This window comes from Brachyistius frenatus, unplaced genomic scaffold (genome assembly GCF_029030835.1).
Source record: "Brachyistius frenatus isolate BFR_SWC_R1_liver_20210118 unplaced genomic scaffold, ASM2903083v1 Contig_73, whole genome shotgun sequence".
NCBI classification, from domain to species: Eukaryota; Metazoa; Chordata; class Actinopteri; family Embiotocidae; genus Brachyistius; species Brachyistius frenatus.
The window spans coordinates 2,023,416-2,038,258 of NW_027210672.1; the positions used below are offsets into that span (position 1 = coordinate 2,023,416).

At 40.5% G+C, this 14,843-nt stretch overlaps 1 protein-coding gene across 8 annotated transcripts in view; it reads left to right on the top strand.

The window, feature by feature from the left end:
* ehbp1l1a (EH domain binding protein 1-like 1a) overlaps nt 1–14,843 on the top strand; it is a 45,294-nt gene that overhangs the window by 13,430 nt on the left and 17,021 nt on the right. For 3 of the 8 annotated variants that reach the window (XM_069708072.1, XM_069708074.1, XM_069708078.1), the window contains exons 7-17: nt 60–128; nt 435–677; nt 1,787–1,927; nt 3,163–3,297; nt 3,423–3,566; nt 5,905–6,129; nt 6,351–6,410; nt 6,495–6,600; nt 9,373–9,657; nt 9,826–13,680; nt 13,764–13,829. In XM_069708072.1, the coding sequence (XP_069564173.1) occupies nt 60–128; nt 435–677; nt 1,787–1,927; nt 3,163–3,297; nt 3,423–3,566; nt 5,905–6,129; nt 6,351–6,410; nt 6,495–6,600; nt 9,373–9,657; nt 9,826–13,680; nt 13,764–13,829 (5,329 nt within the window). The remainder of the gene's footprint in view (nt 1–59; nt 129–434; nt 678–1,786; nt 1,928–3,162; nt 3,298–3,422; nt 3,567–5,904; nt 6,130–6,350; nt 6,411–6,494; nt 6,601–9,372; nt 9,658–9,825; nt 13,681–13,763; nt 13,830–14,843) is intronic. The other 5 variants (XM_069708079.1, XM_069708080.1, XM_069708073.1 and 2 more) reach the window with 4 other exon arrangements.

Genomic DNA, 14,843 nt, shown 5'->3' on the forward strand with positions numbered 1-14,843 from the left:
TAAAACTATCTTCCCTTTTCTTTCATTCTGTCTGCTGTTGTTTGACCTCCGTGTAACAGCCTCTGCTCCCTCTACTGCAAGAGTACATGATGTGGCTTGGAGGCCAGCAATTGAATCAGCCCCCGCAGGTAACTTTCAGTTTCCTGATATTACCGTCTGCTCCAACAGTCTGCTCATCTCATTCCTGTTTCCTGTTTCACTTCTCTTCTTCCACTCTACTCACTCACTGTTTACCTCATGTTTACCGGAGTAAACATCAAAACCTCATTTCTGCAATTCCTCTCTCGTCAATGTGTCTTGATTATGTTACACTTTAATCATCAACTCTACTTATTTCCTGTTTTCTTCTGCCCGTTATTTAATCTCTCTCTCTCCCCATCTTGTTTGTCTTCACCTTGTCACCCCGTGCGTGTCATATTTGATCTTTCACTCAGTAACCATAGAGATGGACGGGAAAAGATCATGTGGCATTTCCTCAACCATCTCGGCCCCATCTAGTCCCCCTCTGCCTGATCCCCCAGACCCCTCATTTCCACCATCCTTATTGCGAACCCCCACGCGACCACTCAGCGCTACCCAGCAGGCTCGGCCCTCCCCCTACGCCTACTCATTACCAGCCTTTACACCCGCTCACCCTCCTGCACTTCCCAAAATCTTCCAGCCGAGTGCCGGATCAGGTATTCTCATACAAATATCCCTCATTCTGTGTGGTTCTTTTCAGGGTCAGATAGTTTTGGTGATTCATTATTACATAGTTTATTATAAATTATTATATAGTTAGCAAGCAGCCCTATCAGCAGCTATACTATTTTTTATTAAGTTTGCCTGCCACCTGCTGTAACTTTTACCTAATTTTCCATATGGGCAGACAGAAGCTGTCCTTTTGCATTTTAATAGTGAAAGTACGTAGCGCGATAAGTATATATATATCATATTCCCACCTTGTACACTTATGATTTTGAGCCATAGCCCATTTTATGTATCATTGTTTGTCTTCATTACATTTTTCAAAATTGCATGTTTTATCAAAAATAGATATCATTTCTACCTATCACCTTTTTAAATATGTTGCTAAATTTAAAAAAGTTATGAAGGAAGAACTAAGGCATGCTGGGAAATAAGTTTAGAGTGAGGGGAGGGGCCAAAGAAAAATATTTGCACTGGTGCAAGAATCAATTATGCTACGCTGTCTTTCTAACACTTATCCGAGGTCAGGTATAAAGTAAATTATTGATCTCAGGCCTAAGGTATATTCTCTTACCAAGTACACTTATGAACCACCTTACGCTTGAACATGGTGTTTGTTGTGGCCAAGCCAGGAGGTCCGACAACAACCTTGGGTTCAGATCAGGCATTCCGTTCCCTCACAGGTTTGTCCATCTTTTACCCACATGAGCGTTAAAGTCCCACAGGAGGACTGTAGAGTCCCTCGGTGGTGCCCTTTCAACAGACTCCAACAAGGCCGGAAAGTCTGATCTGGTATTGCACTTCTGCACTGGCTTCATGTTTGAGACATGGAGACTACGTCCATTTCTATATACAGTCTATGATTGAAAGCCAACCTGAGGATTATTTTAGGTGATTTACAAGTTCTTTAAAATAGGGTGAGACAGTGTTGATTTCAGTTGTAAAGCTGCAAGAATTTACCGGTTTGGGTTGTTATTACCATTCTGTATATTTTTAATGTCTGAATCACCATTTTTCTCCATCTTTTGGTTTATCCTCCCTCCCCCCCTTTCCTCTTCTCTTTTTTTCCACTTCCTGGACACACTGTGCCCAATTTCAGCTGCTCGAAGGCCCCGTAGCTGGGAGGCTGAGGCTTTCTCTACCTTCATCCCTCCTAAAGCCCTCTCCACCTCATCTCTCTCCTGTCCACCCCCTGATCCTTCTCTCCACCCCGCTATTTTTGACGGTACCTCACAAACAGGTTTGTTCAGTTGAAAACTTTGACTGGCTTCCCACCGATAGCACGACAGATAAAGATCCAAAATACCACAGATATGACGACTACATTCAGTAGCAAAGAGTTGTGCTTCCTTTTAAAGATGTGATTCATTTAAACTTTTAGCTTATACTTTATATACCTGTAGAAAAATAGTTTAATTCCAGGTATCAGACTGTCAGTCTTTTATTGAAGTTGCATTTAAAGAGAATTTACACAGAGCTGGTTCATCTTTTTTTTTTTTTTAAAGTGTGATATATTTGAACTAAAATTATAATAGGAGATATATTTTCTTAAAAGTAAACAAGATATGTTTTTACTTTACCAAATATTATTGCGAAAAGAAATCCCATTTTAAAAGTAAGGTAAACCTAATTTCACCTCCAATTATGCAATTGTCGAAGTCCACTTGATGTTTTTTTTATTAATGTAAACTTGGCTAGGTATTTTACCTATGGGAACTAGCTAAGTAGCTAGTTTTTCATAGGAAAAGTTATTAATTTAACTCTCATTTAATGTTAGTGGTACAATTATTTACCATAAAAAGGCAGTGACATCTTTGATATCTGACTGATGATATTGTTGACAGTTAACTTTAGCTTCACACACTGACTGGTTGCGTCAGCTTTATGGTGCAGAATCCTTCCGGTCTCACTGCATAGCTTTTAGTATAACAAGCTTAAAACATCATATTGTGCTTCAAAGTTTCATTGCAAAATTTCAAATTAATTAAAACCAAAACAGAAAGCACGTAAATGTCTATAAATCTGACTACAAAATCATTCTCTTGCCTGAGAATCCTCATGTTTTTAAGTCTTCGATTGATTTAATTTAATTGATTGAGTAATCCAGTGGTAGTTGTCTCTTGTCTGATGAATTACAAACAGGAGCTGCTATAAGTCATTTGGCATACTTTGAATGGCTCATAAAGTGCAGGAAAAGGATAAAACTCAGACAGGTGCTTTAAAATACAAGGATGTGGATTTAAATTACAAGAGGGTGAAAAATTACTCTAATACATTCTGGAATGGATTAAAATCACTAGGATGGGTATTATTAAAATCACCCCACCTCACCTACAGATATAATCCTTTCTGGATATGACCTTACAATGTTCCCACCATTTGTCTTTCCTATCCTCTTATTTTTCTTTTCTTTTGGTCTTTGGCCACACAAACTGTTCCTTCCTTTTTTTTTTTTTTTTTCTTTCTCCTCCTAAGCTTCTCTAAGTTCCTTCCCTCCGATACCTGCACTACCTCCCGCTCCCAGGCGGCCCAAAACTCGCCAAATCTCTGCGCAGGAGTCAGGTTCTGCCCGCACCAGACCCACCAGTCTGCCATCTGCCCCTGACACAGGTAAAGGGGCAGAGATACAGTAGAGCAGGCAGGTGTTTTTCATCCTGTCACAGGCTATTTCCCACTTACTCTACCTTTACTGGTGTTTCTTCTTGCACTCTCTTCCCTTCTCCTCTTTTTTCCAGCTTCCTGGCAGACTGAATGGAGGCCTCCTAAATCTCAGGCCCCTCTAGCACAGCCCGCTCATTCCCCTAAGTTTCTGCATTTATCTGCCAAAGATCCTGGACAGCCTCCAGTGCCACAGAAAAAGCAGAGAATAAAGATTTCATGTAATGCTGCCCCGCCTTTAATCCAACTCAAGACTAACACACTGCATTGTTGATCAGCCTGCTGTACTCGTCTCCATTTCATTTATTTTCTCTGTCCTTATCTAAACCCGTTCTGCTGCTCCAACATTTGATTTACTAATAAGTAGCTTTGATTGATCCCGACTGATTCAGCGTATAGATGACATAAGACAGAATGTATGTACTCTCAGAGAGCCTAAGCCGAGTTAAAAGTGAGACTCACTGACTTAATATTGCTCACATGCTGTGTGTAAATCACCTTACTGATTATCAATGCTGCAAGCAGTTTGCATGGATCAGAGAAAAAAATCAATATAAATAACTTACATAGACTCATCATATGAGATGTGCCTATAAAAATCTACATGACAGCTTAAATCAGGGGTGTCCTCGCATTGGGTTGTGAGCTACTTTTTAAATTGATCAGCTAAACATGATCGACCCCCCCAAAAAAAATCCCATCGCTGAAAATACATAAACATAAATCTACATGGACTCTTCACAGCTAGATAGACTCTAGATTTAAACCTGATGAATTGCACTAAACAGAGTCAGCTGGAGTTTCATAACCCAGGCAGTAGCTGCTGGTAGCTAGTCTGTAGCAGGCATTAAAATGATCATCAGTCATGGTGGAACAGCTTTTGGACTTGGCTGATTCACATGAATAACTCGAGTTGAAAAGGCAGTGAATGAGGTTGCACATTTCCTTGTGTTTGAATATTTTTATTCCATCATAGGCCCGTGACTAACGGATTTTCGACCTGCAGAGACAAAACCTCGACTCGCCAATCTTTTAGGCCAGAGAATCAACCTCGGTGTCGTCTCCTGTGTTTGTCAAAGTCTGACTGGGCATTTTCAATCTGCTCTGTGTAACTCGCACTATCATGCTGTGCACATCCCTTTGCTTGCTTCTCCAGCTCAGATTTGATGTTTTGGAAGTTCCTGAAACTGAAAAAGGAAACTGCCTTTTGACCGATTGCAGCTCTTGAAATCTCTGCAAGAATTTGCTGTGAAAGTTGTTGTGTAGCACAAAGTCATTGTAATTGGAGTCAGGCTCCTCCATATACACACAAAATAGATTTATGAAGAGATTAAAAAAGATTTAAAAAAATAAAATCCTGAAACATTGAGTCTATTGTTTGACAGATCGGGCAAACGCTGTGATGAGGACATGACCAAGAAAGTTTTCAGCCTGTTACGGTAATAAGTTTGTTTCTGTGGTAACCTAATGTACCAGAGTTCTCCGCACCAGCAGACTCGTCACTCTTTATATCAATCAAGTGGCAGATGCCACAGAGAGGAGGGATAAATTTTTTGAATGGTGTACGATCTAGCGGCATTGTCTTTGTGATTGACTGGTTGATCATGAACCATTTAGTGGCACCCAGGTCTTTAAAGGTGTAACTCGTGTAAGAGTTGAATCCCATCTTGTTACAGCACTGTGTACATTAGGAGCTGATCGTCGGTCCCTGTAGCGTCTACCAAGCGTGGGTGTAGTGAATTTTTTTAAGTTTCAAACAGAATTTCTTAAATACAACTCCTTTTAAGGGTAAGCCGAGTGATACATACTTTTCACATTGTCAACAAATCCCACGTGCTGAGTCAGAGCATCAATGACTGAGCCCTGCAAAAAAGTTTGGTGTCAATCAAAACCTTAACCCTTGTGTGAATTGAAGCACAACAGTAAGCCACAGTTGCACTAACTGACTCATATCAGGTTGCATTATCACCTGCATGCAGTTTGTCTATCATTACCACGAAGACACTCGTTGCTGATTATTTTTATCTCAACATACAGTTTCCTGCTGCGAGAAATACTCACTAGAGAACCAAAGTTGAATCTGCTGCTGTTTCTCCTGTTTGAGTAACTTTTGTTAAACACTACATTAAGCAGCCGTTTTAAGAAATGACTGACCTTTTAAAACTGAATCTGTATATTTGTGAACTGTTTAAAGGTTTACATAGTACACAGTAATGAGCTTGAGATTGTAAAGGAGTCATTCTTAATTCTGGTTGTTCCACAGGATTTGTTGACAGTAAGTCCACATCCAGACATGCATGTCCTTCTGTGAATATTGTCTTAAAGTGGTAAAAGACAAACCCTGCTTACCTTTTCAACTTTCATTCTTGCACATTTTTTGGTATGAAATTAATATCCATCTTGTGAGCAAACAACACTCAGTTTAACACCTTGTCTATATTTTATAAAACAGGCACTAGAGGTTTAAAAAAAAAAAAAAAAAAAATCTCTTAAACTGCTTTGCTTTCCCTCTCACTTCTCTGTCTTCTCCCTCCCCTCCTTATTTTACCTCCCTATCAGCCTCATCCTCTCCACCCACGGCAGAGTCTTTGGATCAGAAACCCCCGGGAGGGTGTGGATATGCCCCCTTTTGGAGAGCGCAGGTCCCCCCTACAGTAGAGACCCCTTCACCTTCTTCTCTAACTCCTTCTTCTGCTCATGAGTTCTCTCGGCCTTCTTCTCTTCCTCCCCCTCAGCCTCACATATCTGAAACTGCCATAGTCTGTCCCAATGAGCAAGTTGCAGGTACAGAACCAAAAAGATCTGATTAGAGTCAGTGTCCAAATCTATCCAATATACGAGCACATGTCTCCCCCTGCTGGTAGTTTTATTTTATTAAAGCAACTACTGTAAACGCTTGATGGGTAAAATATACATTGTACTTGCTGTGCTGGTGTGGTGGCATATGGGCGTCAACTTTGAGGTTGATCTGTCTGTTGTCTGTCTGTGCTTTTCTTTCTTTGTAGAATTCAGGAGGCAGCTGAGCGTGCTGAGGGAAGAGGATAACCAATCTACATCACCGACAAGTGAGCATGAACAAAGAATTCGGTGTGGTCACGCCCGCATGCTGCGACTACATGGCTAACTTCATGCCACTGTAAATTGTTTAGCTCCTGAGCCCAGACCTCCGGCCAGCTGGAGGCCAGAACAGTCCCGAGCTTCAGAATGGAAAAGAGACACGCCGTTTGGGATCGAGGTCGTCAAGGCGTCAGCAGGGTGAGTTAATAAAAAAAAAGAGAAGGCTGCTTTTCAACAGGTTTGGCCTTTCTAAACGTGTGGTGTGGTCTGCATGGCTGTAAAGGAATAATTGAATCCCCACATACTCCGAGACTGTTACTAGTGATGGTGTCAGAGCTGTGTTTCAAGTGTATTGGAAGTAGAAATATTTTCTTATAACAACTGAGGATAGAAAGGAAACTCTTTTTTACTAATGAGGAGCGTATGATGTGGTTGCAAAGGAACAGAAAAGCTGGTAAAGAGTGACTTAGTAGGAATTGATTAGTTAAAGTTTACTTTGCTGATAAAGATCCTTTGACACTCAAGAGCAATAAAAGTGACAATTTTAACAACACAAGGCAAAATGATCAGTTAAGGAAATCTCTGTAATTGTTCATTAAGAGGGACTTTAAACAGGTTAGTTGATGGATGCTCAGCATTTAAATTGTGTCTGTGGGATTTGCAAATAAAAATTGTTCATAAAGATGTTGATAAAGAGGAAGTTTTTAGCAATACTGGGAGTCCCCATTCCATGTGGACAGAACAACTCAAAGAAAAAAAACAAAGACGTATTACTGAAAGCTGATAATCTTGCATATGTATGATTGTATACTTTTCTTGATATTTGAAAGAATTTTAAATTGATTTTTGGCAAAATATGGGGACATGAAGTCTCTCATAGAGTCCAACAGTGTTTGAGTACAGAGGGGTACATTTTTCCTTTAGATATATAATTTTCAACAAACATTAATCACACTGCACGTGTGTTACTGCCAAAAATGTTTGTGTTGTAATTATATATGGAAAAAACTAACTGAACAGTCAGACGCTATTTTGTCACGACTGCAATTCTTTGTAGAAACATTATTGGTCTCTTCTACTGTCAATTTGGCAACTTTGGTGTCATTTTGATCAAAGACAGAAGAGATTTGCAGTGACTGATTATATTTTTTCCAGTAATAGTCAAGTTTCTCCATTTAAACAAACATTGGTTCATGTTGCCCGTTTTAACGCTGTTAAGAGCCTCATGTTGTTGATGTTGGTCGATAGCTGCATTATTTTGAGCTCTTTGTCCAAAGCACATGAGGAATAGCCTCTCATCCCCACGCTCACCCACACACTGATGCCACTGCTGCTGCCCGTTGCGGGCAAAGAATCCAAAGGAAAAAGGAAAAATAAGAAATATGTTGAAATATGTGCATTTTACGAGACTACAAATACATGAAAACGAGAAACAAGAGGCGTCTGCCTCCCAAACCCAGCCTAGCAAGAGAGCCCTCTTGCTAAATTCCATCAGTACTCTTGCTGCAAATATTTTGAATCAACTGGAGGCTTCTCAGACAGTTGTTGTGGCATCCTGATAATGGAATTACAATAGTCCAGCTTGGAAGTAACAAATTCATGGATTAATTTTTCAGCATTGCTCTGAGACAGAATGTTCCCGATTTTTATAATAATGCACGAATAAAGAAAGCTGCCCAAGAGATTTGCTTACATGTGAATTACAAGACATATCTTGATAAAAAAAATAACCTGTATGGTTCATCACAGTTGTAATGGATGCCAAGGTAATGCCATCCAAAGTAACTATATGTTTAGATTGTGAGTGTCTTAGGAGTTAACAGCAAAATATGATAATGTCAGTTTTGTCTAAGTTAGAAAACTACTGCTCATGGAAATGTATGCTGTGCATGTATATTGTGAAAAGTATCGGACCTTGCACAGAATCCTGTGGAACTCAATGGCTCCGTGGCTTTTTGTTGTTGTGGATACTTGGTACTATTTTTTTGTATCCCCTCCGCCGAGGTTCTAAGCGAGCTGAGCTGATACTGAAACATGACATGAAAAAACTGCAGACCACCGATCGGTGAGAGAGAATCGTCACCTACCCTGCGTCCATGCGTACACGACATGGGAAACCCTGTAAAAACACATCATCGTTAACTGGCAAAGCTACATTAGCAGCCACATTTTTTTAATTCACCAAAGTACTTGGTTATTGGCGATGCGCAAAACTACGTTATGGTCAGTTAATGGGGTGCAGAAAGGATCCAAAGAGTGTCTGTGTGGCTTTGCACATTATGTCAGCTTAGTTTCACATGGTGCTGCTATAGTAACGACCCCACATTGAGGGGGTACTATCTGCGGTGGAAATAGAAATCCCGAAAAGTACCTGGTGCCAAAATTGTAACGTAAAGTAGAGCATGTACCAGCAGTGGAAATAACTTGAAATTGCTTTGATGGCCTGCTTTATTAAATCAAACCTTAAAGAAACGCTTGAAGGAGCTTTTAGATATAAGAAGTTGGTAGCCTCTGTTGTGCAGCTTCTACTGTTTTTAATAATCCTGTGGCTTTGTTTCGGCACTGCAAAAAAACGATCACACTGCTTGCGCAGCTGTGCATGAAACAACCTGACTAACATATGGCAGTTTAAAGAGGATTTTTTTTAATGTTGACTTTGAAAAACAAGTGAGTCAAAGTCATGTTCATGTAGCAAGTGACTGACCTTTTCTGTGTTATTTTGAAAGGTTTCTGCTACTTGGTCAAACATCATGCTTTTCATGATTTATTCGAAAAGGCTTATTTGGTCGTTGAATGTCTGGTTTGAATATGCTGCAGTACATTTTTGCAACTTGTATTTTATGTAGTTCCATGTCCCTTTTGCATAGTTGCCTATAAGCTATACACTGGAAATTTTATTTGGCCTCGATGGTACTGCGGTGAAGACTTTTCTTGCGTCATAACTCTGATCTACATTTGTTTGCCCCTCAGACCTGAGAGTATGGCCTTACTTCTCACCCTTAGTCCCAGAAAGGAGCCACTGATCAAACCAAGAGTTTACTTTTCCCAGATGTCCATGCAGTTAGGGAATCCAGATGCCCAACCAGAGCCTGCTCAACCTATACCCATTTCTCCTACCAACTCACAACCTACTTCGAGATTACTCCAGGGACCTTTATTACCCTTGCCTCAGACCGATACAACCGCTGACACAAAACTGATAGGAGACAGGATAGAGGTTGCTGATACAAAAGAAGCCGTAACTATGGATTTAGGGTAAGTGTGGCAGAGTGCTGTTAGTCGAATCCTCCCTATTCTGTTGTCTACTCTGTTAACACAAGCAATGTAAAAGTAAATCATCATAACATCAGATTTTAAAAGCTTTCTTAAGCGTTTCAGTCTTTTTGTTCTGACATCATTCTTTGGTGTACTCTACTCCTTCAGAAATGAGAACGTGGCTGCCTCGGTGTCATCTTGTGTCACAGATGCCAATTCTGCTTTTCCTCCATCGGTGATAAACAAAACACCAGAGCGTCAGTCTGAAGCACGATCTATTGTGACAAACTCACAGTGGGAGAAGCCACAAAGAAACACTCTAAAAAGCAACCCTGCTGTTCTGATACCTGTGTTGGATAAGAAAACGACATGCAACACAACTGCCTCCAACAAAGTCCCTTCGAGATCTATCTCTCACTTTGATTCTCTCTTAGCACAGCAGCCCACAACAGGGGATTTATCAAAACAGACACAAGAAACTAATGTAAATTTTGCATCCTCTTCCCCACAAAACTTTGTTGTGCGTTTGGACTCAGAGCATTGTATGGAGGAAAGGAGAACTGAAAATGTAGCATGGTGTAAGGATAAGAGACCATTGTGTCAAAGAGATGTAGGGGGTGCACAGGAACTTGTGCTACCAAGCTCTGCAATCAATTCAGAAGAAAACTGTGCGTACTTATCTATGAGAAATCGTATTCCATCGTGTCGAAAAGGAAAGTCAGTTTCTCATTTACCGTCCACTTTAGAGCCTGAACCTCAGGTTGAAGAAACAGTAAGAGTGCCAAGTGTGATCAAGTTGCTCTTAAATTGCCCACAATATTCTAAAATCCCTGGAATGTTGTCTTTACATCAGTCAGAAGTCATAGGGTGGCCAGATGATAGGAGTGTATTATTTCAGAAGTTACCCAGCAGGGTTTTGCTATTAGTCCTGCATTCAGATCATGTATGTTCACTTTATGAGGGTGGTGCAGGAATTGCAGAAATGGTTACCATAAAATCTTCCTGCTCCAGGTATACCATTATTCCTGGATTCCCATCCACTATGAAACATGAGCCAAATATGATTAGTCTTTTACCCACTTGCCCCAGAATTAGCAGCGTTGCAGGTTTAGCTTCTGCTGGATCAGTGACTGACTTTGAAAAGAATGTTTGGGACAGGTGTTCTCTGTGGAAAAAGCCACTGCAGATAAAAGAAACACATGTTTCCCATGTGCCCTGTGTTCAAGAACAAGCTGTCAGTGGTATTAATATTAAAAACATGGTGGCCATGTTGCCCACATGTTCTAGAAACAACAGTTTTCCAGGGTTTCCTTCTGCACCATTGCAGAAGGCTTCAAATACCCCAAGCATGACCAGGATTTTACCAACATGTCCCAAACAAACAGTGATTGCAGGGATGCCCGTCAGGCAAAGAGTTGCGATGTTTGACGACAACTGGAATATTTTGAAGGAATTAATTTGTGATCGGCAATTAAAAAGTAATCCTGTTCTACTTCAGGGAAAGTCACATGTGGATAAAGAATTCATAAAACACATGATTAATATGTTACCATCTTGCCCTCAAAGGCAAACCATTCCCTGCTTTCCTTCTGTGCCACACAAAGAACCCAGTCCAAGAAAAAACAGATTCGTTGGCTTAACCTCTAAGGAGGCAGTTGGTGCTCAATGTAAAGATTTGGTTCCAATCGGGCATATTTTAATGGAGCAGCCATTGTCTGATGGTAAAGTCTTGATTCCAGGTCCTGAACATGATCTATACCTAAAAGAAATGGTCAGTTCAGTGGAAATGTTGACCTCGTGTCCTTGTCTCGTGGAAATCCCCATAGGGACCCAAAAGCCAATGCCCAGCATTGTCAGTCTTGTTGCAATGTGTCCTAAACAGAGCCGAACTCCTGGTATGCCTTCTCGATATCAAGACAATTCACAGAACAAAGATTGGCATGTTTTGAGGAAATTAATTAACAAGTCAGTTAAAAGGAATACACAGGCTTACATTGTTCAGTTGATACCGAATAATGCAGAAACCATTAAGGATATGGTAAATATGCTGATAAGTTGCCCACAAAAAGCCCAACTCTTTGGTTTACCTTCTGCCCCACGACAAGAACCAAGTATGATCACTGTGAGGCCTTCATATCCTAGATATAGTGGAATCCCTGGTTTGCCATCAAAGATGGGACAAAAACTTGGCTTGTCCAGCTGCAAGGAATGGTTTACTTATAGAAGTCCACTGTGGGAGAGGCCACTCTTTAAAAGGGAAAGGCAGATTATAACTGGAGTTATGTGTTTTGATAAGAACAAGTCTAAAAGTATGTGTGCCATGTTACCCTCCTGCCCTAAAAATGCTAGAGTACCTGGGTTTCCCTCTGCTCTGAAGCTGACATTAGCAGATGGCCAAACTATGGTGAGTTTACTACCTAGTTGTACAAAGGAATCTAGAGTTCCTGGAATGCCACTTAGAGACACCACGGGACAATTAGAGTGGCTCATGGAAAGAAAGTCTCTGTTACTCCCCAGGGAACATTCTGCATTTAGGATACATTCAGGTAATGTTAATATGCTCTATCTTGACGGTCATATGATTGGAAATATGGTGTCCATATTACCCTCCTGTTCATGGACAGCCTGTATCCCAGGCTTTCCATCAGTGCAAGGGCAGACTTTGGCAGATAAACCAAGTATGATACATCTGCTACCTACTTCTCCAAGACATTCCAGAGTTTGTGGATTACCCTCTATATTCCACAGTGAGTCTGATGAAAGAGAATGGAGTGTAATAAAAAGACCAGTATTTGAAAGGGCATTAACAAAGCCAGGAAAATCGTCAGTAATACATAACCCTGTGATGTATTTTAGAGAAAATGCAGTGGTTAGTATTATGGCATCAATATTGCCTGCCTGTCCCAAACATTCTAATATTTCTGGAATACCCTCTAAGGCTGGACATAGATCAATGCAAGAGGCTCCCAACATGTTAAATTCCTTAGCTGCCATCCCAAAACAAAGTAAAGATCCATGTCTACCAGCAAAACATAGTGCAAAAGATTTTAATGGCTTTGATGTGGAAGAGGATGCAGTTTGGGAAAACCCCTTTGATAGAGGGTATGCAGTTTTTAATCAGGATTTTACACTTAAGGAAACGCCCTACAGAGACAAGGAAATAATGATGAATATGCCTCCATCGTTTCCACAACAAGCTCTGAGTGCTGAATTTCCAGACGCTCCACGATCCCAAGTTGTTGATGGTATTGCAAATCCAGACATGGTTCAGATGATGACAAGTTGTCCAAGACAGTCAAGAATCGCTGGTTTCCCCTCAACAGTGTCACTTTTTTCTGATTCCAAAGTTGGCTGGCCAGTGGTGAAGATGAAAATGCAAGATTCTCCTCAAAATATAATAATGAAGGCAATTGTTTCTCTTGAAGCTTCATGTTCAAACCTTGCTCTCAGTTCTGGCTTCACAGCGGTTCCACTGCCTGACGTTCAACAATTTCCAAATATGGTAAATATTGTGCCAAGTTGCCCAAAGAAAGCGTCTATTCTTGGGTTACCATCAACACATGCGCACCTCTCAGGACAGGAGTGGCCGGTTAAAACTCCATTGTTTGTGAAGTCAGGAACAAAAAGAATTGTAAAGGAAAGAGAAAACGTGATGAGCCATCAGCTGTCATTGGAAGAACCATCCCTTTGTAAGGTTTCTGCCAGAGAGAGATCCATTCGAATTATGTTCCCGAGCCAAGGTGTACCTGAAGATATGCAAGAAAAAATGATAATCGAGTCATCAACCTTTCCCGTCAAGGCAGGCGTCAAAGACCGTCCATCATCAGATTCTAAAATCCAAATGGATCAACTATGCTCTAGACTTGATGGGACTGAGATGTTATGGGATGAGGCCAGGCCTACAAGATCAGATCTTGACATAAAGAAAACAAAATCCTACGTGTCCTCACCTTTGGAGATGTATAAAGATGAAAAGGGCTTTTGGATACCAATTGAGGAAGATGTAGCTGTTCTAGAAAAAGGGTGAGTGAGTTAGAGGGTTTGAGTTCTCTCAGTATTGTTAGTGGATTCCTTTTTCAAACATTGGCTTTTCAATTTGTTTTCAGAAACTTGCATTGCAGAATGTGGCACTCCATTCCTGATATGCCACTCTTCTTGACTGTTAGGAAGAGGTGGGTTGTCTTGTTTTGCACTGTGATGCAATGATGTGATGCACTTTTACAATAATACATTTGCATCTCAACATTATCTGGCCGACTCATTTAAGACCCATTTTGTACAGTATTCATTGTGTGTCATTTGTGGAGTTGTGTTAACCTGTGGTTCCTAGATTTGTACAGTTTTCCCCTCTCATCTTGAAATTGTTACATCCCGATGGGTCAAAAAGATACTGAGAAGGGAAATACTGTTGCCAAAGAAAAAGATGGAGGGTCATGATTTCTTGCCCTTAGAGGAGTCAAATAAACCTTTTGTCAGTAGAGTCAATGGATGTCATTACTGCACGTCATGGTACTGGGTACTGTGGGTCAAGGGTATGCTTGATTGAGGTAGAGGAGGTGAGCGAGAATAATACTTGGCCTCTGCTTATGTCAGATTGCATCAGTGTAGTGATGTGTGTTGCATGGCTTTAGTTCATTGGGTTCTCTTGAGCTAGGCTGCATAGCTTGCTGTTCATAGGTAAATTATGTCAAATTAAATAACTAAATATCACTAAATAAAAATGGCAAGAGACACCATGAAGCTAGGTGCAGGAAGTCAGACAGAAAAAGACACTAAGTTGTTTAGAGAACAGTTCTCTCTGTTAAGGATGAAGACTTTCTAAATATCTTTTGGAGGTAGTGACTTAAGTCAACACTGAGGTTTTTAACATCCTCCCTTCCCCCCATCTGTGTGAGCCATCCAGTAAATCGCCTGCTTTACAGCAGTGGCTGCTACAATGACTGTTGTGCAATTAACCTATGCAAAGGTTTGGCTTGATCTTTTGTTGATGGTGTGAAAATCTGTACCTCTAAGGGGTGGAGATTTTTTTAATACTGACTGGCATAAGTTTGGAGTGCTGAATTTGATTACCTGATCGATATATATTTTCCGGACGATTGTTTGGTCCAATATGAAATATTTTTTACAGAACATTAATGGATAAAAAGATATTAGAAATTGTCCAAATTGTGCTTTTTAATAGTTAT